The sequence below is a fragment of the Mustela putorius genome, unplaced genomic scaffold, assembly GCF_011764305.1.
Source record: "Mustela putorius furo isolate JIRA1106 unplaced genomic scaffold, ASM1176430v1.1 tig00000698_pilon_pilon_pilon, whole genome shotgun sequence".
Lineage (NCBI taxonomy): Eukaryota > Metazoa > Chordata > Mammalia > Carnivora > Mustelidae > Mustela > Mustela putorius.
This window is the reverse complement of record NW_025421449.1, coordinates 1,558,708-1,585,932: the sequence shown is the minus strand read 5'-3', so window position 1 is coordinate 1,585,932 and position 27,225 is coordinate 1,558,708. Positions and strand designations below refer to the sequence as shown.

Here is a 27,225-nt window from a genome sequence, read left to right as displayed (position 1 = left end):
CAGAGGCCTGGGCATAGGCGGGATCTCGGCATAGGCGGGCTCTCTCAGCACAGGCCCTAGGACAGGGTAGGTGCCCAGGGGATGGAATTTATCTGTGTTACCTGAAGAGAAGCTACTTTTCTCCACTAGAGGCAAATCCTGGGCAGGGTACGGTTCCTCATCACATGCACTGATCTAGAAGCCAGGGGATCTGAAGCAGACCCCTGCCCCCGAGCGTGTTCTCAGAAGGGGGGCCTTTTCAACAACGTTTCTGTAACTCGTTGGCGTGACACTGCCAAAAGGGTGTCGGAGGACTGGAGTGACTGACCCAGGGGGATCTGAGATGAGACTGGGAGGCAGGCCGGGGTGCTGGCCAAGGGGTAGGGCCCGTATTCTGTTACTCTTCGGTCCACCTCACAGGCCTGCCCTGGCTTGGTCCCGGCCATCAGAACCTGGGGACTGGCTTTCTCGGTGACCTTCTCACCTCCTAGGGGCCCCCGGGCTGAGTGCCACCTTTGGCAGGAGCTGCTGGGCCCAGGGCGTGTGCGTGGCAGCTCCTCTGATGCACACGGAAGCTTACAGCCCATCCGAGCAATGGCCACATGAGCCCAGAGGCCCGGATGATGCCGGTTACCCCAAAGCCTGCTCATGTGTCATAGCAGGGAGCCCCGAGGCCCAGGCTGAGCACCTTAATCCCCAGGCGGCCACCCTCAAGGGAGTGACCCTGGGCTAGCTCCTCGGCCTCTCTGCGCCCAGATTTTCTCAGGTGATAACAGTACCTACCGGTGGGCTTCTTGGGAGAATCGGGTAAGTTACAGTGTGCAGCCGTCTTGGGATGCTGCCTGCCACAAATTCTATGCCAAGGGTCAGTCCTTGAACATCATCGCTGGGGTCCAAGCCAGAGGGAATCTTGCCCAGGAAGCCAGGTCTCTGCAGCCCAGGACCTTTCCAACTCTGCCTCCAGCCTCGGCCCCTGCCCAGTCTGCCAGCCCTGCTTCCTAGCTCTGCCCTTTGGCTCCCCTCTCTGACCTGCCCCCCACCTCCCAGCAGCCCTGGTTGGCCAAGCCTCCTGTGGACAGGATTTAGCAATCTGCTCTCCGACCCCGCGCCCTAGACCATGGGTAGGAGATGCTCTGGCTTGCCACCGGCTCCCTCTGGTGAAGGCAGGGGAAGGGGCAGGCTAGGCTCCACGCCTCCGCTGGGTTAGCCTCAGACTCCCAGAGGCTAGCCCTCTGCTTCCCTCACCCTCTCACTGTGCAGGCAGGACAGGAAAAGTGCACAGTGGAGCATGGAGATGGTGGCCTGATCTATGGGGGAAGCCCTGGGTGCCAAGCGTCTTGGGTTCGATTCCTGTCCCAGCCTCTATGTGTGGGCCCCTGGCCCCTCGCTGGGCCTGTTTTGCCTTCTGAGGGGGTTGTGCTAGACCATTGCTGAGGGTTTTTTTACCCTGACATTCGGTGATTGCCCAGATGCCCTGTGCTTTGGGCTTTCCTTCCCACAGTCACAGTGTCTTCCCACATCATCACCCTGTCCCCCTTTGGTCCCTGAGGAAACATGTCAGAGGGGAAGCCTCCGATGTCCCTGAGCCCCCGGCCAGTGGGTAGAAGCGAGTAAGAACCAGGACTCAGCAGGTTGCACAGAAAGGGGCCTTTCAGGATGAGTGGTGGGTGAGGCCTCTGCTGAGACCAGGAGTGGGCATTTGGGGCAGTGGATCTGAACACTGGGTATCTGCTGGGCGTCTGCTCCACGGGCTTCTGAAAACAAGGCTCATCCCCCTAGAAACCTGGAGCAGCCGTCTGGGGAGCAGTGAGCATTTTCTCCACTGCCTGTAAGCAACAGGGTCACCTCGCAGCTGTGGCTTCCTGGCCAAAGGGTGGCCCTTGCGAGCCCTCCCGAGAGGTTGTAATTTAGGTATATTTAGGCAGGCCTGGCCTGGTTGACCACATCACAGGCGGTGGCCAGCAGGCCCAGAGGCAGAGCTGGGACTCGTTCCCCCTCCACCCAAACCCTTGTCATTCCCTGGCCCAGCACCCCCACCCTGAAGAAGAGCAAAAGCCACTTACTGGGGGGCCTCGGGGGCCGATGATGGACACGCCGGCATCTCCTGGGGCCCCCTGTGGGAGAGAGAGAGGGGAGAGGGAGAGGGACAGGGGCCCGGAGTGGGCGTTGGGCAAAGGAGGAGGGAAAGAAAGGAGCTGGCAGGTGGGGAAGGGGAGCGGGGTGGGATGGGGTGCCCAGCCAGGGGCCAGGAAGTCAGAGGGGGCCAGGAGGGGGGAGGTGTGGAGGGAGGTGGAGGACCAGAGGAGACACAGGGGCAAACGGAGCATCCAGGAGGGAGAGAGAAGGGCAGCGGGAGGCCGGAGGAAGAGGGAGGAGAGGTGAGTGGTAGCATGAGATGTGGGACAGAAGACAGAGGGCAGGTAGGACCCCGGCAGAAGAGGGAAGAAGGGATTCAGCACAGGGATGAGCAAAGGCAGCACGGGAGGCAGCACGGGGAGGGGAAGGGCACACAGCTCAGCTATGCAGCTCAGACCCCAGAGGCCTCCCCCAGGCCCTGCCCTGCTCCTTCCCAATTGCCCAGCCCCACCCTAGCCTCAGAGCCCCTGAAGCCTTTGTCCGCACCCCAGCCCCCGGATGCCCATTGTGGCGCCCGCCCCTGCAACAGGTGAGCGTGGCTGCCCCATGGGTGGTGTTGCTGATAACAGAGGTGGGGATAAGTCCACGCTTGCTGTGTGGGTCCCACGGCCCTGAGCCCGCAGATGGAAGTGGCCTCGGACCTCCTAGTCCTGATGTGACACAGAGAGCCAGAATTTTCAGCCCCAAGAGGATGGAACACCCGTGTGTGTGTGTGTGCGCGCATGTGCGCACGCGTGTGCACACACGCACATGCATGGGAGCTGGGGGCAGGGAGGGTGACAGAAAGATGAAGGTATAGGGGATGCAGAGCGGGGCAGAGATGATGCCCTGGCAGAAGGATCCAGGCTGTGCCCTGCTGCAGGGACGGCCGGCTGCTTCTCCACACCAGGAACCCCCCCTTCCTGGCAGAGGAAATGCCCAGGGCCTCCCTCCCAGGCCCTGCTCTGGCAGACAAGTCACAGAACCTCTCCCAGTCCACATCCGTCCTCTGTTCTGCTACCTTTCCAAGCAAAGGACCTAAATGCATTCGTGACTGTCATGCCTCACGCCCAGGTGAGCAGTGAGCTCAGATCCTAACTGTTCAGACCGCGGCAAGGATACAGTAATTGTTACACAAGGCAGAGTAGTGTCATGTTAGGAGCCAGAACCCCGGGTTTGAAGCCTGGCTCTGCTCCCTCCCAGCTTTTCACCTTGGGCTGCTTAACTTCCTTCTGCCTTGGTTTCTTATCTGTAATGCAGGCGAGAGGGAGAATAGTACCTGTCTCCTGGGACCGGTGTGAAAGTTTCATGAGATAATGTTGTAAAGTGCTTAAAAGAACGCCTGAGGCATGAAGGGGCTGGAAGTGTTTGCAATTGTCCCTACGTCTCTACACTCTCTACACCATTGACCATGGTCCTCATCTTTCTCCCGGCAGGCAGCGTGGAGCCCCAGGAGGGGACCCTGTGAGGCTGGGGCTCATCTCCAGCTCTGTCACTTGCTGCTGTGTGACCTTGGGTCTGTGAAGCTGCCTCTCTGTGCTCTCATGTGAATGAGAATATTAAAGCCTCCTTGGAAGGGCTGTGTCCGGGTTAGCTGGGAGAACAGAGGCAAAATACCTCTGCACTTGGAGGTTTGCGCTTAGTGCATCGTAGCTGCTAGTGTTTTGCTGCCATTGTCATTATTTTGGAGACGGACAGACTCTCGAAAACACACACTGCAAGGGACAGACAAAGAAGTACTGAGCTGGGCATCAAGAGGTCTGGCTTCCCACCCCTGCTTGTCATTATTGTTGTGGGACCTTCAGCAAGCCCCATCCCTACTCTGGGCCTCAGTTTCCTTCTCTGTAAAGTGAACTGGTTAGATGTGTTGCTCCCTGATCCCTCAGGATCCACCAGGGCTAATGTTCCAGAACGGTCCCTTGGGCTTCTGGCTTCGGAGGGGGCTCTGCTCTATGCCCCTGGGAGACTCTCTGGGGTAGCACGAAGAGAATCTCTATGTCTGAGGGCACCAGCCGTGGGCTGGGGAAGGACTAGAGCCAGCTGCCCCAAACAGCCGTCGAGATCCCCTCGCCTTGGGGAAGGGGGACGGCGAGGCCACAGTTAGCCTTGGCGTGTGGGGAGACCCACGCCGGAGGGAAGCTGGGTCCTTAGCTGGGAGTCAGGGGCCTGGATGCCGGGCTGGGAGAGCCCGTGAGGGCAGAGGGCTAGGGCCTGCATGCTGGGGAGAGGGGGACTGAGATGGGGGCCTCTGGAAGCCCCCCCCCCAGGGGTCCAAGGGGAAGAGACTGGGGCGGAAGGATGGAGGACAAAGTGAGGACTCACCTTCTCGCCTGGTTGGCCCTTTACTCCCTGGGGCAGCCGCATGCAACACAGGGTGGAGGAGAGAGAGGGGAGAGAAAAGAGAAGGGGTGAGAGAGAGGCACACACAGGAATCTGTGTTAAAGGCACAACGACCAAACAAAAGGAATCGCTGCAAAGTAAGAAACAAAACAAAACATGGATGCTGACACATGACAAGTCTGGCGTCCAACAGGCACAGTGCATGGATCGCTTCTGCCTCACCCCCGGGGCCTGGCCCCAGCCAGTCGTTCCAGATGGCAGAGAGAAACAGTGGCAGGAGACTTGTCTCTCTGTGTGTGTGTTTGTGTGTGAGAGAGAGAGAGACAGAGAGAGAGAGAGAGAGAGAGACTGACCTATCCAGGTCAGAAAGTCACCCTGAGAAGCCATGAGAAGCCACGTCCCCTGCTGATGGGGTCACTTGAGGAGGTGGTGGTTTGGGGGGAGTGGGCATGAGGGGGACCTTGCCCAAGGACTGTGTTGTGACATGGAGTTTAGTTGGTTTGAAGGTCCTAATGGGCACCAAGCATACAATTTTGCCAGACTACACGTGCGAGAAGCCATCAGGGCTGGCCAGGCAAGATGTCGGGAGAGGGAATAAAGGAATATAGAAGACAGATGGCAGGACACAGACATCTGGGAGGAGGGAGGATGGGTCTGGGATGCAGAGGAAACTGGGCAGTCGCTAAGAACCCCTGTAACCATAGTGAGGAGCGGAGAGACAGCTCCGATCTACCCTAACCCCCTAACCCACCGAAGCGCCTGGCTGTGCTGGGGGGAACCACAGGCGCAAATCAGGCACTTCACACCCCCAGCCCCCTCTCCTTATCAGGTGGCTCAGGCCAGGACTCCTACTGGGTAGCCAAATGGGTCCATTGTCACATGGAAACCCCCAAGTGGTTGGAAAACAGCCTCCTGTGGCCTTCCCTCTTGCCCCTACCCCTGAGGCTCAGAACTCAGGTGGGCGCTTCCTGGGGACACAGGTCCACAAGGGCCCAAGAAGGAGGGCAGGAGCGGGGAGGGCTGGCTGCAGAACTCAGAGTGTAGGGTCCTGAAGCCCACCTGTTGGGAGCCAGGATCTCGGCATCGGACAGTTGGCTTGGGTTCAAGTCCCAACTCCACCCCCCACAATGTAGGTAAACTGAGTCTCAATGTGCTCATGGATAGGACGGGTTCCTGAAGGGCTCCGGCAGAGAATTGGCCTGCCTCAGGCCCACGCATGGCATGAGAGAACTGAAGCAGAGGGACAGGGTCAGGCAGGACCCCAGGAAAGACTCTTTATACCTGAGCCTCAGTTTTCTCATCTGAACAATGGGGGCGGAGATTGTGCCTGCCTCAGGCATCTCTTGGGACCAAATGAGCTGACGCAAGTGGGGCTCTCGACACAAGGCCCAGTGCAGAGTGAGCACTCTTGGGCGTTAGCTGTGATTTGGAGGCTTTTCCTCCAAGCACCAGCTCACACCAGGCAAGCAAACTCCCGCAAGGATGCCAGACCCAGGCCTAAGGCCGACCCGTGAGGAGGCGAGGTCATGAGGCAAGGTATGTGAGTGGCACAGAAGGATGGCATGGGGGCATGGGAAGGGAGTCGGGTGCGGGGGTGCCTGAGGGAGCCAGGGTGGAGATTGAGGCTGGTGGGGAGGTGGGGGTAGATGGGAAGCGTAGCTTGGGCACATCCTAGACTCGCTCGGGACTGGTGAGGCTGGCGTGTGGCCACCACCCACCTGGGCTGCCCTCAGTGCCGGAGCTGCCCCTTCTAGCCCCTTGGAGGTTAGCAGCCACCGGGGACAAACCTGGCGCTGGGACCCCGAGGCCTACGGTCAGCCTTCCCATTTCTGAGCTCTACCCTCCCTGTAGAACATTCCTGCTTCCCTTTCTTCATCTTGAGTTTTCAGTAGGAAACATTCAGTGGCTCACTCCCAGCCACCTGGGGAGGACTTGGGGGCACCATCTGGGAGCCAGCCCTGTCCCCACCAGCTTCTCTTCTCTGTCCAAGGGAAGGCGCCTCTGGAAGGCGGCCCCGCTGCGGCTTCCGTAGGGCAACTTGAGGCTACATTTCTTACCATCTGGTGCCGCTCCTGCTGGGGTGGTTAGTGGCAGAGCAGCTGGAAATCTAAGGGTGAGCTGCCAGCCTGGGGATGGGGTGGGGGGCAGAGTCAGGGGGGAGTCCTGCTGATGTCAGGAGGGGCTTGGGCTTGGGTGATCGACAAAGAACTTTATCAGTACTACTGCCTGCGTTTTTCCTCTGCTGTGGCAGCTATCTGGAGAGTGAAGTCATATAGCAGGAGCCAAAGGATGGGGAAAAAAATTTCTTCCCTTCTTTCCTCCTGCCCCTCTCTGAAGCTGACTTGGGTGGGGGAAGACAGAGGTCTGACCCCCTCCTTGGGGCCGGGGAGGTTGCTATGGATCGGAAGACAGGCCGGCACGAAGAAGCAAGCGGAGAGAAATGCGCCAACTCACCACACGTCCAGGCATCCCAATGGCACCTTTGTCCCCCTGATGAAGGAGGCAGAAACAGTTAGATGTGGCTGGAGACAGGCCAGCATGTGAAGGACCCCATGGGCTAGCTGTGCACTCAAGACCTGCTTTGCATGAGCACTTAAGATGATGCCTACTCAGTCCCTAAGGACAGTTAGGCAAGCAGCCACCCCTATCACCGTCCACACTCAGAACAGTGCTGTGGAAAGTGCACTAACGTAGGAGTCTGGTCCCCAGCCTGAACCTCCGTTTACCTATATGTTTCCTGATTCGTCCAAGGCCCTTTCTCTTTTACACTTCTGCTGTCACAGTTGAGTCTGGCTATGGGCAGGATGTGCTATATCTTTGTCCCGCTCAACTCCAAGGCACAGAGCAGAATGAGTGGTTGACTCATGTGACAGGGGAGTGGTCTATTTGGCCAGAGCTGAGGAGCAGGGCCGTGTCCCCAGGCTCTCTGTCCGAGAAGGCTGCGACAGAGTCCTTCTCCCTGCCCTCCTCTCGGCCACCCCGGCACCGACCAGAAGGGCAGTGAGCCACGTGGATAGAGCCACACCCCAAGTTTCAGCTGCTTGGAGGGACGTACTTTGTTTCATAGCCAGGAGTTACCTCTTCTCACTCTGGAAATCTGCTTAGTAAGTTTTGTTCCTCTCCCTTTTGGTAGAAAACATTTTTTTGCAATCATAAGTGTGCAGACATCATAAAAGCTGGGGTGGGGCGTGGGGTTTGCTAGGAGTCTAGAAGGACATAAAGTAATGGGGGCCCCAAATCAGATGGTGTCTGTCACGGCTTCCTGGGCAGGAGAGAGCTGGGCTTGTCAGTTCCCCTGAAGGGTGTGGGCGCTTCTGGGCAATTCTGCGTCTGCTGACCCCCCCAACTGAGACAACACACCTTGAGGGACAGTTTAGCATCTCAGCATGTATGTGGGTATACCCGAGAACAGCAAGCACTCTGAAATTAGGGTCTTAGGCACACAGGTGTGTGGTGTCTCTAGTAGATCGTTTACCCTTCGCCCAAGAGTGGGGGGGGAGCAGCGTTGGTGAGAAGACTGGTTCTCCTTCTGTACCTCCCTGAGCACCTGTGTCTCTCTCAAGGGGCTGCTGGGAGGATGGCAGGCGATGGTGCCCCTGGAAGGCCTTCTCTCAGGGCTTGGCACCTGGGCCATGTTGCATAATCGAGGTCTACATGCCATGAGCCCAGCCTAGCTGTGGGCAAGTGAAATGTGCAAGCGTGTTTGTACTTCATCCTTTTTGCATTTCACAAGGGGCCGGCAGCAGCAGGTCTTTTTGTGGGTCCCTCCGAGGTTCCCCCATGTGGAAGCACAAGCGGCTGTCCGCCCTTCCTACTGAGGACACCAGGCCTGCCACGTGCTGGCTGTGACTCCCCCTCGGCCCACTCACTCTGGAGCTTTTGAATGATATTGCAGGATGTGCGTTTTGCTTTCTGTCCATCTCTTTTTAAAAAACTAATGGTCTTTGCAGTCCTGGCCATAAAATGCTCTGGTTAGGGACAGGCATGGAAGGGCCAGAGACTGGGAACTCTGCGCGGCAGCCCCGGCTCAGTGAATTGCCCCCAAATGCTTTTTAAAGGTGGACGTTGTCAGAAAAAACAAAGTCTGCCCACGTTCTCCCCAGTCATCTGATCTTTCCCCTCCTTGGATTTCATGGGACCGAACCGCCCGTCTTCCTTTGCTCCGGGGCTTGGTGCTTACTGGGAGAGTTTCCAATTTCAAAGCTAAACACCCTCCCACATGCATTTCATTAAGAAAGTCACTGTTGGACATGAATTCTAGAAGCTGCTAGATTAGTCAAGGGGTCACAGTGTGATTCATGTCGAAAAGAAGAGGAACTGAGATGCATAGAAGGATCTGGAAGCCGATGGATGCGGCCCTCGGCGCAGGGAGGGCAGCTCGCCTCTGCCCTCGTGCTGCCTACTGCATCTCGCCCGACTCCCCAAGCCATCCCAGAGACGGTGGTATCCAGCACTCAAGGCATCTATGCCCTAGGCTACATCCCACAGAGCCATGTCTCTGAAGACTTAAAAGACTTCTCAACATCAAGCATGGACTGCAGGAAACAGAGGTATGAAATTTATGTGACAACATGGCCCCCACAGGTCTCATCGGAAGCTTGGACAGTTGGACGAGGTATTCTACCTCTCTGAGTCTCAGTATCCTCATCTATAAAATGGGTATGAGTTTTAATGGCCATTTCACTGAGTTGTCGAACAAATCAAAAACATGAAGAGTGAGGGGCAGAGTGCCTAGCCTGGACGAGGGTCAGTAAGGGTTGGCTGTCAGTATTACTTCTACTTTGAATCCAAAATCCCCACAGTTACTTGGCTCAGCCTGTCTAGCATTCAGAAATGGTAACGGGGGGGGGGGGGGACAAAGTTTTTGAGTCTCCTTCTACTGGAGGTCATAGGACAAAAGAGGGGAAGTGGTCTTAAGCTATGCCTGTATGCAGGAGAATAGCCATTAAGGCCAGTGGGCTGCCTCCCCTTACAGCCCCCATTAGAGAGCCTTCAGTCTAGAGGTCAAGTCCATCCAGACTCAGAAGGGCCCGCATGTGGTCATCCACCTGCCAGGGACCCCGGGAGGGCTACCCAGGAGCTTCACCCTTGGCTGTAGGTTAGAGGTGCTGGAGAGAGCCCTCTCACCCAGACACACTTGAAGGAAAGCAGCCACCAAGCCTAGCCAGCCCTTTGGTGTGAGGAGAGCAGAAGAGAGAGATACAAAGGAAGGAAGAAATGAAAGCTACTTACCGGGATGCCAGGTCTTCCAGCGGGACCCTGAAATAAAGGGAGGAAAGAGCGGGGTTTATGAAGGTCAAGGTAGTAAGACTTGAGCATTCCACATTGCCCAATCAGCTGTGTGGCCTGAAGTCCCTTGTGCTCTAGAAGCCTCTGTTATTTTATGAACAAAATGAAGGCAGGACCTTGATCACTAAGCTTCCTTTCAGTTTTAGCATTCATTCATTCATTCATTCATTCATTCAGAAAAGCAGTTAATGGGGGTCTCCTCCATTCCCTTGCACCCCAGGGAAGGTGCAAGCAAAAGAAAGACAAGAATGTCCCCTCTCGTGTCTCTGCCCCTCATGATTCAAGGATCATTAAGGCTGTGGGGCTTACTGACGCCTCTTCTCTTTAAGCCTTTCTGTCTTGGCCAGGGTGGTATCCTACCACTCTTTCCTGGACCCCTGTGGCTCTAGAAATCTGTCTTCCCTGGCCGTGCAGTGCCTTTCAGCCCTTCCCCCATTACTCTAGTTCTCCTGCCCAGCCCAACCCTGGGCACAGACTAAACGCTCCATGTAATGGATCTGAAATCCCGTTGGAAAGAAGAAGACCTTCCACAAAATGTGTCTCAGAGCTACTAATCATTACCGGACCAACATGCAGAGCGGGTGACTCAGGAACCAAGCAAATCCCAAGAGACTCGAGGCTTTTTCGTTCCAGCACTCAATTTCCAGATGGATCTGCTACAAGAGGGTGGCCACAAAATGGCTGGCATACAGCAAGTGCTAAATAAATGCTAGCTATTATGGTTACTGGAGAAGAGCCTTGGCAGGAGGCGTGTGCAGCTGGCCTTGGTTTCTCCCTGCGGAGATTTTGCTACCAGATGTGGTTTCTCTCCTTCCAGATATCCTGCTCTTCCTGCGAAGCCAAGGCAGGACCAAGCATGGGCCCCGGGGTGCTCCCTGGAAGGTAAGTCCATGTGCTGTTGGGCTGCTCAGGCAGACCCAGGAAGCACCAGGAATAAGTCACCCACTCTGGCCCTTGTTCCTGAGGGCATCCCGGAGGAGGTGGTGCAGTGCTTCACCCACAGAGAACTGAGGTCAGGCCCTGCCAGGGAGTCCTTGGAGGTTGCTGGGGAATGGCTCTTACGGGCACAGGACACGTCCCCATCTCTTCACTCTGCTTGATTTTGCCCCCACGGCACTAAAACGTAACCTCCCAAGGCAGGGATTTTTTCTGCATTGTTCATGAGTGTGTCTCCCGTGCCTGCAGAGTGCTGAGCTCTTGGTCGGTTCTTTGTTCCTATTTGTGAATGAATGAACTTGAGGGCAGATGCTCTGGATCTGGGAAGTCAGCCTCCTTTTCTGCTAGGCCCCCGGGGAAGACAGCTCAGACACCAAAGAGACTCTTTAACCCAGAGTTTTAGCACTGAGCCAGTACCCACTTCCTGCCACTTTTACGCTGCCTGATCCTGATGCCACCAGGGAGTGGTTGAGACGTGGGCCAGCCACCTCCTTCACATCCCAGGGAAGGGAACGGGCCTACTGAGGGTTTCCAACCCCACGCAGTGGGTCTACCCTGAATAGGGACCGAAGGGACAGGTTACTACTGCTCCTGTGCACCCACCACCTACTCGTCCTACCTCATCTGTACATGGGAGGGACTTCTCTCAGGTGTCAGTATCAGGAACATCTGTGTTTCACTCAAGTGCCAAGGATGCTCCTAATTTCCTACAGCCTGACTTGAACAACTCTGCTTTCCTCTTTGCTCTGGCCACCAGGGAGCTCGGAGCCCGGTTAGTGGTTTGTTTTGCATAAGATGTTGTCATGTCATCAGCTCTGAATCCCTTTGCTTTTCTGCCTCTGCTCTCCACCCTCCTCCATTGTTTCCATATCTCATTTGTAAATCGCCCAGAGTATTTTTTTTAGAATAAGGTGGGTAGAAATAGATGAAATAATAAATGAATTAATAAAAACCTGCAGAATAATCATTCCCTCCTTAAAATTAAAAGGCTTACCAGAATCTTTGTGGATCATCTAGGATTTAAATGAGTTAGCATATTGTAACTGGAAATACGTTCTAACACACACTTGTGTGTATATATGTAAATATACATATATACATGCATATATATTCCTCACAACTCCTAGAAGAGGCAAACACTATAACTCACCCCATTTTACAGATGAGGAAACTGAGGCACAGAAAGGGAAAGCAACTTGCCCTAGGTGACATAGGGCCTAGCTCGAAGTGGCAGAACCAGGATTTGGACGCAGGCAGTCTGGCTGCACAGCCCATGCTTGCAATCACTATGCAAACACAATAGTGCCTGACACTTTGTAAGTGCTAGCTAGGATTTCAGCAAGGACCACCTTCAGCCAGGGTGGCAGCTGGAGATCATATATTTCCCTGTATTCCTCCAGGGAAAGAGACCTCCCTACTTCCCACTACCCTCTGTTTCAGCCTCACAGCTCCCACTAAGAAGTTCTCTGAAATCTATAGCAGGCGTGGCCTGCAGATGTCAGCTCCAATGTGCCGACTCCAACGGACTGGGAGCGACTGAGCAAAGCATTATGTTAAGAAGCCTCCTGATTCATTAGCAATGTGTGCCATGGGCACGAGGTGGTGCACCGGGAGGTGGTGCCTATGATTTTTCTACTGTCTAAATGATTCCTGTAGCTACTTAAATCCATCCTCCTTGGTTGTGTTCTCTAGGCAGTGGCCATCCTGTGTCCTTGGGGACCTGGGTCTTCCAACTGGAGTACAGAGTTACGCCAGGAGGGGTTCTCCCAAGAGACACTCAGAGGGTGGTGACAGGAACTGCCGCCAGCTGCCATCTCTCTATTCCTCAACAGCTGCCTCCTCAACAGCATTCTTCCTTCCCTCCAACAGCATGATATGAAGCAGATAGAACAGGGCTAGGAGGTGACCCCCACCCTGGCCAGCTTCCCATTTCCTCCATGTGGCTTCAACCAGGATAGGGTGAAGGTGCAGGTCACACCCAAAGGCTGTGTCCGGAAGCTACCTCGGCTCCTGCCCCTTGCTCCCAGTTCAGGTGGGGGCCAGGCAGACAGGGACTGAGGGATGCCCATATCTTTCCCCACTGCATAGCCCCTAGGGCCAGCAGCACCTTCTCTGGCCGGAAGCTGTCTGGAGGTGAGGCTTGCTGATGCTCTCAGAAAGCTACATTCCTGGCAAGGCAGGGACTCCAAGCTGACCTGATGCTGGCAGGTTGGCCCCAGCCTGGTTGCAGGGGTGGAGGTGGGGTGCTGGGGGGGGGGTGGGGTATTCTGGGGGAGCTTCTAGGAGTGGGGAACTGAGGACTCTTTTGGGCTTTGTCAAGAAAGAAGGGGAAAAGCGGCCCATTTCCAGCAGGTGGTCTGTTGAAATTTCCTATGGCAGAGTTTATTTTGGAAGATTGATGACAGGAATTGAGATCTGACATCTACAACACGCCATGATGAATCACGCCCCGGCTTGCGGGGACTGACACAATTTTCCTCTCTCCGTAAGCCGGCAGTCAGAGAGCTGGGCAGGATGGGCGGTGTGGGCTCAGCGTGCCTTTTCAGGACCAGACGGGATAGTAAATAATGGTCTGACAGCAAACAGGGCTGGCTGTTCTCGAAGGACAGAGGGAGAGAGGACCGACCGTGCACGGGTGGCTCTGAGCAAGGCCAGGAAACTTGACAAAGATCTGGGGTGGGGTCTCCTCCCTTTCAGCTCCAATCCCCAGCTCCCCCAGAAACCTCTGGGCCTTTTGTTGGGGTATCAAATGCAGTCCTCAAAGAAGACGTGCTCCTATTCTCTGGATCTATTACTTCAGGGAGACAGTCTCCTTGGGCTCTTCTCAGGTTCTCTGGAAGCAACTGGGCTCCTGGCCCCGCCCTGGGCCTTAGGGTGACGCCAGGGGAAGGAGCCAGACCCGCAGTGATCTGTGCTGTCTCGCACTGTCTGCCCACTGAAACTGATCTGTCCCATCAAAATACCACCACCACCGACAACGACCACCTGCTAACCACCTAAGTTGGCCAGAAGGGAGCGGCCCACACACAAGGCAGCGTGCACAGCAGGTCCTAGGAAGCAGTCCACGCAGAGCCACGCGCTGACCTGTTTCCTGAAAGACCAGGAGACCTCTCAGGACCAGGGCTGAGTACAGATTATCTTTCTTCTTTCTCATACCTAGAGCTTCTTTGAGTCCAATTGCTTCCTCTGGGGACCAAGGAGCGGCCTAACAATGGGGCAAGCCTGCCTTTCAGATTGAAATTGGGACCAGCTGGGCCTGGGGGAAGCCATTGTCTGGCCCTGGAGAGGTGCAGCGGTGGTGGTTAAAAGGCGAAATGGAGGCCTCCATCCCCGTCAGCATTCGGAGGGATCCCGCACACTCCTGTGCATACGGACAGTACAGGGGCTCCCCTGGAAGACGGTGGGCCCAGCTGTCAGTCCCCCCTCCCAGGGCCCGGTTACCAGCAGGGAGCGAGGCCTTTGAGATGTGCAAGCCTGGAATGTGGCCGGAGTTACTTACAGGAGGTCCTGAAAGAGACAGAGAAAATGCCAGGGTCAGTGTCACACTGGGAGGACAGGCAGAGCCGCCTCAGAAGCAGCGTCCAAAAAGCCTTTGGCTGGGGGTTTCCATCTGGTCTGCGACGTTTGTATTTTCCTGGCCCGCCTTCCCCAATATAATCTCTCCCCCTCTATTTCATCTCCATATTTTCATTATTGGATGAGAAATCCAGAGGTCTGGGCCCCAGCCGGGCCCTAACTTCCCATCCCAGAAGATGGGCTCCTTGGGGCCCGCCTCAACCCCGGGGACACAGTTGCTTTGCAGAACACAGGGCCCTGGAAACCGAGGCGACATTGCAAAACATCGAGGGTGTGACAGAACCTCAGGAGACGAGGGTTACGAGCTTGCTTGCTGTCCTCTCCATGCTTCCGTCAAGTGCCCGGAGAACGAGCAGGAAGCAAGCAGCTCGGGAGAACATTCCTCACTGGCTTCCCCGCCTCATGTCTATCTGGCCTGTCCTGGTTTCTGTTAAACCGTGAGTCGGGCGTTTCTCCCCTCCTGGGTCTGCTGCCCACACCCTCCTCCTCCCTGGCCTCCTGTGCCCAGTGGTCCCCTCCCTCTGTGCCTCTCTCTTTCTTCTCTCCTGCTTCTGTCCACCCTGCCCCCATCCCCCGTCCCCTGGAAGCCTTCAGCATTAGCCCCATCTCATTGACCCTGACAGCCAAGAATCACAAATTCCTGTGTTCCAGGAAGGGGGCAGGAGGATGGGTGCGGAGGGAAGGGGGAGAAGGAGCCGCTGCCGGACGGTGAACTGAAGGCATTTCGGCACCAACGTGAGTCATGAAACCCCCAGGGCCAGTGGGATTCCCAGCTGGGCCTGCCTGGTGTGTCTGCCGGGGGGGGGGGGGGGGGGCCCTAGGGACCTGGCTACGTTAACACAGCTGCTACTCCTGTTGTTTCTTTCATGCTCCGCCAAGAAAGGCTCCTTCTGTTCCCCCCTCGCATTCCCCAAGCCGGCCTCCTTCTCTCTGCCTCCATCTGCCTGCTTCTCCTGTCCGGCCAGGAGGAAACAGCCTCTTTCATGCTGGCCCCTGTCAAGCTGTCACGTTAAGGGGGAACAAAATGTTTTAAATTACAAAAATAATAAGTCAAGAGGAGTAGTGACTGGGTGGGGAGGCCCTGGGACAGCTCGGCATGGTTGCCGAACAGCCAGAGGGAGGGGGATGGCGGGAAGAGGGGAGCATCTGGGACCTATTAGATGGAGGGGCAAGGCGGTGTCACCCAGAATCCGAAAATATCCCCTGAGTGCAGCTTGCCGGAGGGGCCAGTCCGACCAGAAAGTCCGGACCTCCTGGCTAAGGGAAGCGATCTCGTGGGAAGCAGGCTGGTGCCAAAGTTCAGTGCGCGGCGCATTTGGGATGGTTGAGCCACATGGAGAGCAGGCGTCCTGCACCGTCCGCGCCTGCTGGGACCCCAGCTGCCAGGACCGCAGGCTCTGGAGGAATCTCTGGTGACAGAGCCTTGCTTCGGCAATGCTGTTAGCCCCCACTGCTGTGTGTGTGTATGCTGGAAGCAGCCAGGCCGCTGACCCGGGACTCTGGCACTTAGCCGGCTCCCAAGAGAGCTCTTTGTTGGGTCCACCCCAGAGTGGGCAGAACAGAACTTCTACTGGAGATTTCAAGGGTTTTTCTATCATCCATGGTCCTTATTAGATGCTTGGCATGATTCGATGTGTTTCGCATTTGGGGAAAGGTTCTGTTATATACCCACTTTGTAGATGAAGACACCAAGGCACAGAAAATCTGAGCTACGGTCCCTAGGCCCTTCACTACAGTGCCTCTCTCCACACCTACCCCCAAGCTGCTCACAGATCTGCCCCCTCTCCACACTTCTTCCTCGCCTGCATGCCCAGTTTTTCAACCTGTCTTCTCTCTCTAGATCCTTCCATCTCTTGGTTATAATTTGGCTGTGTCAGTCTCTTCCAGGCCACCACACCCCCTACCCAGACTTTAAGTGTTCCCCTGGAAAATCGTCAGGCCCTTGGAAAACCTAACTGCTGTCCTGTCCCCTCTCCAGCACTGGACATCACCTAATGCTGTTCCCATTACCTATGCTTCCCCATTAGAAGCATACCTATTCCATGCCCAGCAGCTGGAAGGTGGCTTGTGAAGTCCACGAGGGCCTTGAAGTTACAGCTGGGTCTCCTGTGTGGCCACTTGGCCATCCTCAGTAACGTGGCCACTGACTGACCTATCCCACAACCAGACACCGAAGGATAGGCGCACAACAAGGCAATACCAAGTCCTGATTGTACGGAGAGTGACAAAGCCTGGAGAGTGACATACAGTCACTCTGTAGGTGGGCATAGGGACGGGAGCAGAACCCAGGGCTCCTGATTGGTCTTCCTAGCTCTGGGTCTTCCTACCAAGCTCTGGGTCTTCCTACCAAGCCCACACCCATACTGCCATAGCCAGAGGGAGGAGGAAGACACCTGACTCCACCCCTGGGCCTGACCAACTGTGGCAGTGCCCTGAGGATGAGCAGAGCATCTGCAGTGAGGCCCCCGGGGCAGGGTCCACAGAAGAGGTTCTGCCGGATATCTGTCACCTACTACCTCAGTGAGGATGCCACTATCCTCTTCAGGGTCTGGCTGACCTCCTTCAGGTAAACAGCAACATTCCTCTTGAATGGATATGTAGGAATGGGCTTCTAAGAAGAATCCTGAGGTAGTGTTCTGGGATGTGCCTTTCTTCAACCATTTTTTGTATGTTCATTTATTCATTCATTCATTCATTCAACAAACATTTGACGATTGCCTGCCATGTGTCATTCACTGTGCTGGACTGTGGCTATGTGGAGAGGGATAAGGCACAATCGTTGCCCTTCGAGGAGGCAAAACTTTATTATTTAAGCACCTAATACCTACCAGGCCCCAGGCTAAGCTCTAGTGATACAGAGATAAATAATTCATCTCCTCCCCTTGGTAAGGCAGTAGTCTCCTACTTAGAAAGCTGGAGACATTCCAGAGAAGAGAACTGAAATGAACAAAAGGGTTTAGGGAGACAGGTTTGCCGCAGGAGGACGTATCCATTCAATCAACAACATTTACTGAGTGCCTACTATGTGCCATGCATCCTGCTGAGCACAGTCCTTAGAATACACACTTAATGCTTACAACAGCTATGTGAGGCAGCCACTGACATCCTCACGACATACACGAGGAACCTGAGGCTTAGAGGCTAAGCGACCAGCCTAAGGTGATCTCCTTGTCTTAAGTGGTGCTGTCTGGCTTTTATGTGTGTGTGTGTGTGTGTGTGTGTGTGGTTTTTTTTAGGCTGAATTTCCACACAGCACAGCCTGGACTTGAACCGGGTCTCTCTTACCGAGAAGCCTGTGCTCTTGAGCTAGAGGTCATGAAAGTCATGAGGGATGGGAGGGGAGGCCTGGCCTTCAACCTCATATGCTTCTAATGGGGACAGGTAAGGATCTTCCCCCTCCTCTGAGGGTTTGGCTCTGCCCTGACCCTGGATCCTCTCCTGGTCCTGGAGGGGGAAGCAGAGAGCCACAGGGTGTGCCCAGGTTCCACGTCATATGAACCAAGATTTGACACTTCTTGACAGCAGGTCTCCTGGCAGCTGGGGTCCTAGCCTCAACCCACGCCTCCTGCTGCCTGTTGCCAGCCACCCGCAGCTGACCACCTGCCCTTGCCTCTGCCACGTGCCGACCCACCCATTCTGCCAGGACAAATACTTTGCTTCCAGGCTCTCCTTGGAGCTGGGGAGACCAACAGTGCTGGTCACTGTGTCTGCTGGAGCCGGGTTTCTCAAGCGGAGGCAATTTTGCACTCCAGGGGATAGTTCGTTAGCAATCTTTAGAAAACTTCTTGATTATTACAACAGGGAGGCTTCTTCCAGTTTCCGGTAGGTAGAGATCAGGGACGCTGCTGAATGTCCCAAGAAGCACAGGCAGCTTCTTACAAAAAAAATGAGATGACCCCAAATGTTTACCTTGATGAGGGTGAGAAACCCTGCCCCAGACTAATAGAACCAGTCCTTCCTGGGAGTTCCCTGTGCGTCTACAGTCCTGGGTCCCTACATTGAAGCCCCAGTCTTCACTCAACCTTGTAGTTCGCCAGCTTTGGGGATCCCATTCTTCTATAGGTTGGCCTGTTCTACCACCACTCAAGTCCTTGTTAGGAAAAATAATAATTCTTATATTGAGCATTTATTCTGTGCCTGGCATGATGCAAAGAACTTTAGGTATTTTATGTCACTCCATCCACCCAACAACCCAGTGAAGTAGCTTTATTATTATTATTATTCATTATTATTATTCCCATTCTACGGATAAAAATGCTATGGCCCAGGAAGAGTTTAAGACATATGTTCACAGTCCACAGCTCACGCAAGCCCGAGCTGGCACTTGAACCCAGATCTGCCTGATGCCACGGAGTATGAATGCAGCGTGGCCCAGCCTTCTGGGACTGTGGGCTCCCTGAAGTTTGAAGAATGTGCGTACATGGGAAGTACATGGAACCACTTCTGACTTAAGGAATGATAAAGGACAGAAACACAAGTAGCTTCAAAAACAATCTTAAGAGGGGTGCCTGGGTGGCTCAGTGGGTTAAGCCTCTGCCTTCGGCTCAGGTCATGATCTCAGGGTCCTGGGATCAAGCCCCGCATCTGGCTCTCTGCTCAGCAGAGAGCCTGCTTCCCTTCCTCTCTCTCTGCCTGCTTATGATCTTGTGATCTCTGTCTGTCAAATAAATAAATAAATTTTTAAAAACCAAAACAATCAATCAAACAAACAAACAAACAAACAAAAATCTTAAGAAACTCATCAGTGACAAGTGTGATGGCCTGTTAAGGGAAACTGAAGGAGCTCCCAGGCAGCCTCGGTCTTTTGAGGTTGACATCCGAGAGAAAAAGAAGCCCTCTCCCTTCCAGCCCCATGGCAGGAACACTGGCTTTCAAGGGAGGGCCAAGGCCGATTTCTGGGCAGGCCCCCTAGACGTGATGCTCTGGGAGCGTGCCTGACAAATCCTGCTTTATGACCGACAGAATATTCATTGAGCTTCACCACAACCCAACTCCCATTTTGCAGATGAGGACAATGAGCTAGGAAGGGATGTACTTGCCTATGGTTCATGGCGGGTAAGTGATCCTGAATCCTAGTCTAGTCCTCTTCCCAGAGTAGGCTATCATTGGCAGAGTGCTAAAGTGGGGAGGGGGTTTTACATTTCTGAGGAATAAATACACAACTACTCAGACAGTGGTATGCCAGAAGCCAGCTCATCCTATAGTCTTGAGAAAGCCGACTGTACGCATCTCTTTCCAGCTCCATGTTCAGTGACTCTGCATTGGCAGCTGGAAATTGGCCATTATGAGAGTACTCACACCACAGAAATTGGCAAAAGCTACAAAGTAGACCTGCCCCACCCCCCGCCAAGAGCCATCTGTTAATCATTTCCCAACACAGTGCAGCTTAGATCTGTCCCATGATGATGTCTCTTGGCCGCAAGACATCCACAGACCTTTCCAGTGTGGCTGGTGGAGAGTAACGTCCTGAGAGGAGTGGGCAGCAGTTAAAATCACACACACCACATGCTCTCATTCTGCACTCATTGCAGACATTGCTAATCAATCACAGCTAGTCTTTCCCCAATGAGACTTGACAAGGTTTCATCATTCTTTCCAACACAGCCACTATAAATCAGCAGGAAATGGCAAGTGAGATGGAACCTATTAGTCATCTTGGAACTAGAGCTACTTGGGGGCCAAGACATGGGGAAGCAAGTAGGAGAAGCATGAGGGTCCTTTTCTGACTTATCGGGTGAACTAGTCTAAACTTAGGGCACAGCAGAGATGGAGTCTTAAGTTCCTGCAGACACCACAGAGGTGGACTTCATCCCTGGAGGGGCCTCAGGCCAGCTCCAGGGGTTTCTAGAGCATTCTTCCCTCGGCAAACCCTTCCCTCCAGTCTGGAGCCTGTCCCTTTTCAGGGACCCATCTTCTTCGGTGAGTGCCTGGGGACAGGCAGAGGGTAGAGGGACAAGAACAGGATCCATGCCTTGCCTGCCACTTGGGCTCTCTGTCGGCTGCCTCCCCAGTGCTTCTTCTCCCCGTCTCCTTCCTAATGTGACCCCCAGTTTCCTTGGGTCTCCACCATTCTCCAGACGGCTCCAGTTCTACATAGGAGCCCACCCCAGGCCCAGCTAAGAAGGGGTGAGGGTTGAGCAGACCAAGGGGGAAAGCCCACAGATGAAGACACCAAGGGATGGGGGATCTGTTTCCCAAGGAAGAACTGCAGTTGCCTCTACCCCAGACCCCCATAGGCTCTATCCCCCGGGGCAGCAGTCCTCAGGCCCCGGGAAGTAGCTGGAGGGTGCTGGGAGGGCTCCCATAGGCAGGGAGGAGAGGAGCGTGGGGACCTGCCCAGGCCCAGGCAGGATGGATAACAGTTCAGACCAGGGGTGGTCACCAGTCGCCCATGTCCCCTTAGCCATAGCAGCCCTGGGAGCAAGGGGGCCTAGAGGGCTAAGTGGTGGGCAGGAAGTGTCTGAGTTAGCCCAGTCTAGCCTGCCCACCCTCAGCGGAGGCTGGGGCTTGAAGGCAGTGCTGGGTGCAGGTTTAGGATGGTGAAGAAGTGTGTCTTGGCACACTTGAGCTGAGTTCCCACCATGCTCCCTGCACATGTTTCTTACCGTGAACGTCCGTTCAATGCCAGCCCAATGGCCAGCTATGCCAGATGGTGAAAATCACCCACTGTTGCTGTTCTTGGACGCTTCTTCTCCAGGTCAGGAGATGCCTCCCCACCCCAAGTGACCCCCACCCTGACACTCTGTCCCTGAGCCTGAGCTTCCGGCCAGCTTCTCCATCCAGCTGGGAACTCCCAGACCCCCGAATGAGCCCAGGACCCCCACATGCCCCCCTGGCTCAGCCCCAGACCCGAGTGTCATCTGGGCCAGATCTGCTGTGAGTCTTGCTCTCTCCTCTTTCTCGGGGCCTTCAGCCACCTGGGTGCCCACTCCCCAGGGCGCTCCTGCCTGGGGTGCCCGTGGCTGGATTTGGCCCTTTCGAGGATTTTGTTTCACCTTTCCTCATTTGAGCCACCAAAAAAAACCCTGAAAGGGAGTTAGTGCTGGGAGTACTTATGGGGACATGCTGCCCACCGCCTCTTGGGGACTGCCCAGCCAGAGAGCCTCTCCTCTGGCTCCAGCCCTCTGGGCAGCTCCCACCTGCAGACCGGGGCTCACTGACAGGGACTGCGCCCTTAGGGACAGGTGGTCCTCACGAGACCCTCCACTGCCACTCTCAGACCCCCAGCCAGGCTTTCCTTTCTTCCCTGGACTGTCACATCGGTCCCTGCAGGAGGACCACACCTCTGACCCTGGTCCTTCTTCCTGACGCCGGATCTGGACGCCCGTATCCGATGTTCCTGTGGAAGGCCCTGCTTGGGGCAGCTCACACGTCACTGCCCCGTGGGCAGAGTCCCAAGGGGCAACTGCTAGAAGGAGAGAGGTGGGGTCAGCCAGCCAGAGGTTGTGGCCCGGGTCAGACCCACACAGGACATTCTCCCTCAGAGGCCCGGGCCAGACCAGAGGCTTTGGAGTCATATCTTTAGACACAGGCCTCTACCTCCTGAGGAAGGGCTTTTTTATTTTCAAGTCACATTTATTGATGACCCAGTAGGGGCTGGCATCCCGAATCTTCTACCTCAGAGTTGCCATCAACACTAATAGGTCCTGAGTACTCACCAACTCCCAACATGAGCCAAGTGTGTCATACATCATCTCACTAATGCTAGTCTTACGGGTAACACTCTGATTATCCACACCTAACAGATAAGGAACTGAGGCACACAGGCCAAGTTACAGCCCGCAGTCAGACAGGGGCACCCAAGTGTATCTGCAGCCCCAGAGTTATGCGGTACCTCACCAAAGAGCCACAACCACCCCGACAGGCATGGAATTCTTGTTCCATTTTACAGATGGGGCTCTCGAGGCATGGAAAAGTTACAGAATGGATCCAAGGCCACACAGCTGGTAAGTGGCCGAGCTGACATCTGGAACTAGCTACACCCTAAAGCTCTTCTTTTTAATACCTGCACATATGGCTTCAACCGTGGAAGCAAAGAAGAGTCCATAAAACGTAGATGGGGGGGGGGTGAGAGGGTCAGATGGTGGAGAAGAGAAAATCCACAGCAAGCCCTTTCTGGTTCCTCTGAGGGCGGCGCGATCTCATCCACAGGCTTACTTTAGACCTCCGTCATCCCTCTCTTAAAGCCAGTGCTCTGAGTGGCCCCCACTGAGGCCTGCTGCTAACCCCATGCAGACATTGCACGTCTGAGCAGGAACCCCAGCCAGCCACCTGCCCCATGGATGCGGGGTTTCGTTGTTCCCTCCTTTACGGAAAAAAACTGGAATATGACACGTGACTCCACCACTTGGGTCTTTTGCTTATCACACTGGGCTCCTGCCCAGAACTGTGGGTAAGAGCATCGGTTTGGGAGACAATAAGCCACTGGGTCAAATCAGAGTTTTGTGACTTGCTAGCTGTGTGACACTGAGCCTGTCACTTCTCTTCTCTGAGGTCCAGGGTCCTCTTCTGTGAAATGGGGTAATGATAGTATCAACCTCATTGGATTTCAAGGATTAAATGCGAGAATACAGGCAAAGTGTTTTAGCTCAGGTCCTGGCGTAGAGGAAGCCCTCGGTAGATGAGAGCTCTGACAGTTCTTCTGGTTCTGAATGATGATGTTCTCTCCCAGAAGGGTTTGCTACCTTCCTTTGTGTTCTAACCAGAAGGACGGCTAACTCTCAGCTATTTCCATGCATCAAGCATCGTTCTTCACATTTTAGGAATATTACTGTAGTCAGCCCTTCCTAAGCCTTATAGGATGGTGGTCTTTACCACTCACATTCTACAGACAAGGAAACAGAGGCACAGTGAGGTGGTACGTCCCTGCTTGGGGTCCCAGGGTGGGACAGGCTGACTCCAAGGCCCCTGGTATTAATCTCTCCACTGTACTGACTCTCAGATGAGCCCCTGAAAGCCCGGAGACCATACAGACAGGGGTCAGAGTGAGCGGAGATCAGCAGAACAGGATGGGGCTGGGTGAACATTTGACTAAAATAGTACAGATTAAAGTTTTCAGCTTTGAACCAGTGGGACAGATTACGCATTTTCTTGCTTCCTTGGGCCCCTGACACTTCCCTGTTGGGGTCAGAATCAGAAGTCCCGAGTGAGGAAGTCTGGGGTGGGGGGTATGTCTTGCTGGTGGAGATTACAGGCCCAATTCTGTAGATCCAGGCCAAGGACAGTTGGCATTGTTCTCCGGCAGCCGGGCTTCCCGGAACAGCCTCAGGTTCAGGTCAGAGGGGCCGGGCTGCCCGAGCACAGAGGAGGGCAGTGGGCTGGGGGGCTGGGGAGAAGTTCTCTATCAAGTCATCCCCCTGTATAGTCGGGGTAGAGACCCATCAAGGATGGGGCACTCATCGGGACGCCTGGTCAGTTGGTTAAGCAGCTGCCTTTGGCTCGGGTCATGATCCCAGGGTCCTGGGATTGAGTCCCACATCGGGCTCCTTGCTTGGCAGGGAGCCTGCTTCTTCCTTTGCCTCTGCCTGCCTCTCTGTCTGCCTGTGCTCGCTCTCTCTCCCTCTGTCTCTGACAAATAAATAAATAAAATCTTTAAAAAAAAATAAAAAAAGGATAGGGCACCCATCAAGCTCTGCTGGGTCTGACCCCCAACTCTATTTTCATATGGATCTGGAGTCTCACCTGATCTTGTCACCTTGGGCTGAATCTCCGAGAACAATGAGGTCCTCCCATGTGACCTGGAGATAGCTTGCAAGGAGAGTAAGTACCCAACCCCTACCCCTCCCCTCAGGTCCTTCCCAGGAAGTGAGCCGGGGAGGCACTCAAGCAGTCCAGCAAACTGCTCTCCTTTGCCACATCTAAAATGCGTAAAAGGTTCTCCAGCAAAGGTCACAGTATAAATACAGCTGCTGCACACCACCTCTTCCAAGCAGCTGACCTTGATTTACCACAACCACAGGGTACCATGCTCGATTCTCTTCCAAGTCCTCCAAATATTCAGTTTCTTCTCATAGGGATGCTAATTTCCTGTTTTCCTTCCTCAGCTTTTCTGTTAGAATGTAAGCTTTCTGATGGGTGTGCGCATTTACTTTTTAGTCACTAGTCCAAGAGGAGGTTAGGGAGCTCAGATGTTGCACACCCCAATGCCTGCAGGGAGTCAGATAAGTAACAGATGAATGAAGCAGGCCAGTCAATAGGGTGGGAGAGAGACTGGGGCAAAGTGCTAAGGGCTAGCTTGTGAGTCTACAATGGAATGACCACTCATCAGTCCCAACCAAATACTGCTAGCTCATGGTTGTTGGATCTTGAAAATACTCAAGAAAAATGGATATTCTACACAAAACCTTCCCGTTTCTAAAGTTGAAATTAATTGACGAAAATATAAAAAACGACTCTGCAAGCCGAAAGAGAAGCTACATTTGGAGCGCAAGTTACCAATTTGCAATTCGCGGTCTCTGGGGCGCCTTCTAGGCATGATGTGTTCCAATTCTACAGCCCGGAGCTGCCGGCCCGGAACGTGTGCTGGATAAATCCCTGCCGAATTCGCGATGCGTATGTGGCAGGTCACCGTCTAGCACCTGAACTAAGGATCTGTGAAGGAACAATGTCATCACAGCGTTTGGAAACTGACTTGTGTTGGAGAGGGAGCTCTCTCCCAGCGTGGAATTATTTGGTTTTGCTGCCTTCCGGAGTCCTTATATCTCTTCCACTTGCCTCCCTCCTTCCACGAGGCATGGAAGCCCAGAGTCGGGGCCTAGCAGTGATTAAGGCCCAAACCTCAGGATGTCAGGTGGGTAAGAAAGGCCTGGACGGGAAGCAGGGTTACATGGAGCAGTGACCGGGATAAATTAATAGTCTGTGAGGTACTTAACTGTCTCCAGCTATCTATTTTTATTAAATTTTACTTTAATTTTTACACAATTAAAACCATACACCGTGATCAGTAATGAATAAATGTTAAGTCATGGTCAGAGTACAGAGTGTTTTCATTAATAATGGCATGATCAAGTGAAAAATTTGCTTGTCTCTGTCTTTCAATTAGTTATGTCTCAAGCAGCTGTGTTTTTTGCCCACAAGGCCGTGGTGAAGGCTCGTGGGTATAGCTGTGGGCCAGGGAACCAGAAAGAAATATGTGGACGCACAGGAAAATGTCTGGAGCCCCTGCATGGGAGCCTGCTGTCACACTACCCTCCTGAACCCCAGGATGGCCATGAAAACTGTCTGTGCCAGACAGCAAACCGAGCACTTTCCAGTCACGACTTCTAATTTTCATAACACAACTTTTCTGCAAATATGTTCACTTCCAGGCAGAAACAGGATAGTTCTATGAAGTTGACTTGATTGTCTAAGATCAAATAGCTAATAAACAACAGGGCTGGGATTCTCACCTGGGTCTCTCAGACTGCAAAGCCCGTCCTCTTTCCATACCATTGCACTGCCTGGAGCACTGTGTGCGTCCACTCTTCCTTACACACGACAAAGGGGTACAGCTGCCAACATTCTCCAAGGAACCACTGGCAGGGTTGAGATGAAACCCAGAAGTCAGAGCCCTATTTTTAGTACCAGGTGACTCTGGGAAAGCAAATACCTGAGACATATACTGTTATGCTCTAGCCAGGGCCCATGGCAGACATAACTAGTTGATTTCAGAGCAGCTTCGTGCACTTCTGGCAGGCATGATCAATCCATTGCAGCTGGCACCTGTGAGAAAACAGAGCTGCCTTCCTTGACCAGCGTCTCAGTGCAGCTGCAAGTCAAAGAACTTCCATAGCAGAGGTTGTAGAAGCGCTAGCCAGTCTGGCGGCCAGCAGAGATAGTGGAAACCACTATCTTAGCCTTGTGACAGGAGAAGGGACAGGAGGAAAAGGAGAAGATGAGGTGAGGTCCTGTGGGCTGTGAGCCAGGCTGGACAGGCTGGGGGCAGGGCTGGCAGGGGACCTTGCAAGTACATGGCGGGACCATGGGGTGCTGGGGGTGAAGGAGGAGCCAAGGAACTGGAGACATCTGAGCTGAAAAGAGTGAAAGCACTTTGGATCTTACATTTGGCTTTGCTTTCTAAAAAAAGTTTGGTTTGTTTTTCTGACATTTATTTATTGTTAAAACAGCTCTTTAAGAACATTAAAGGACATTTTGTGAAAGAAAAGCATCATCCCTCACCCCCCAGACCCCTGCTCTCCCACAACTGTTTCCAGTTTCTCTTCTTGCCTCTGATCCTCCCCCACATGCAGCCCTACGTTTGCAGAGTGGGAAGGGGAGTGCATGGACCGCGGCTCACTGCCTCTTTCCCTGAAAGTGACAAGGTAAACACATTCCCACATCGCACAGCCTTCCAAATGCCGTTTTTCAAAGAGCTGCATGATAGATCATGATTTACCTAGATTTGTTGGCTGCTAGATCTGGAAGTTTCTATTTTTTTTTTTTCCTATTTTATGCTACAGTGAATACCTTTGTGCATTTAGCACCCTTGATTTTTTCGTAGGCTAAGGAAGTGGGATTGTTGGGTCAACACAGAAATTTTGCATGGACATCGTTACGACTTTTGCGCTTGTTTCTGACATCACACGTATAAACTCCCGAGAGTGTTTGTAGCATTGTACTTCAAGCTTGGAGGTTAGGAAGCTTACTCCAGGTCGCCCAGCAGAAAAGAGGCTCCACTGGAACCAGGTCATGTCGCTCAGGCTCTTTGTCCAAAGTTCCTGCACACCTGAGGGACATGTGCAGTGGCGGGGGTGGAGGTAGGGGGCAGTTCAGGGGGAGGGGACACAGGAAATGGGGACAGAACCACAGCATCAAGAGGAGGGTGAAGTCTCCCTCAATTGTGCCCACCAGCTGCCCCTCCTTGTGGAATGTCCCTTCCCCACAGGAGGCCCTGTCCGACTCTTTAAAAATGAGAAGATGCCAAGCATCCATGCTTAGCGAAATAAGTCAAGCAGAGAAAGACAACTATCATATGATCTCCCTGATATGAGGAAGTGGTGATGCAACATGGGG

The 27,225-nt window shown here is 54.0% G+C and overlaps 1 protein-coding gene across 10 annotated transcripts in view; it reads right to left on the bottom strand.

The window, feature by feature from the left end:
• Window positions 1-27,225, bottom strand: part of COL13A1 (collagen type XIII alpha 1 chain) — a 141,650-nt gene that overhangs the window by 69,113 nt on the left and 45,312 nt on the right. For 9 of the 10 annotated variants that reach the window (XM_013044277.2, XM_013044283.2, XM_013044278.2 and 6 more), the window contains exons 3-7: window positions 14,159-14,166; window positions 9,667-9,693; window positions 6,889-6,924; window positions 4,417-4,443; window positions 2,043-2,093 (exon numbers count right to left, since the gene is read on the bottom strand). In XM_013044277.2, the coding sequence (XP_012899731.1) occupies window positions 2,043-2,093; window positions 4,417-4,443; window positions 6,889-6,924; window positions 9,667-9,693; window positions 14,159-14,166 (149 nt within the window). The remainder of the gene's footprint in view (window positions 1-2,042; window positions 2,094-4,416; window positions 4,444-6,888; window positions 6,925-9,666; window positions 9,694-14,158; window positions 14,167-27,225) is intronic. The other variant, XM_013044279.2, reaches the window with a different exon arrangement.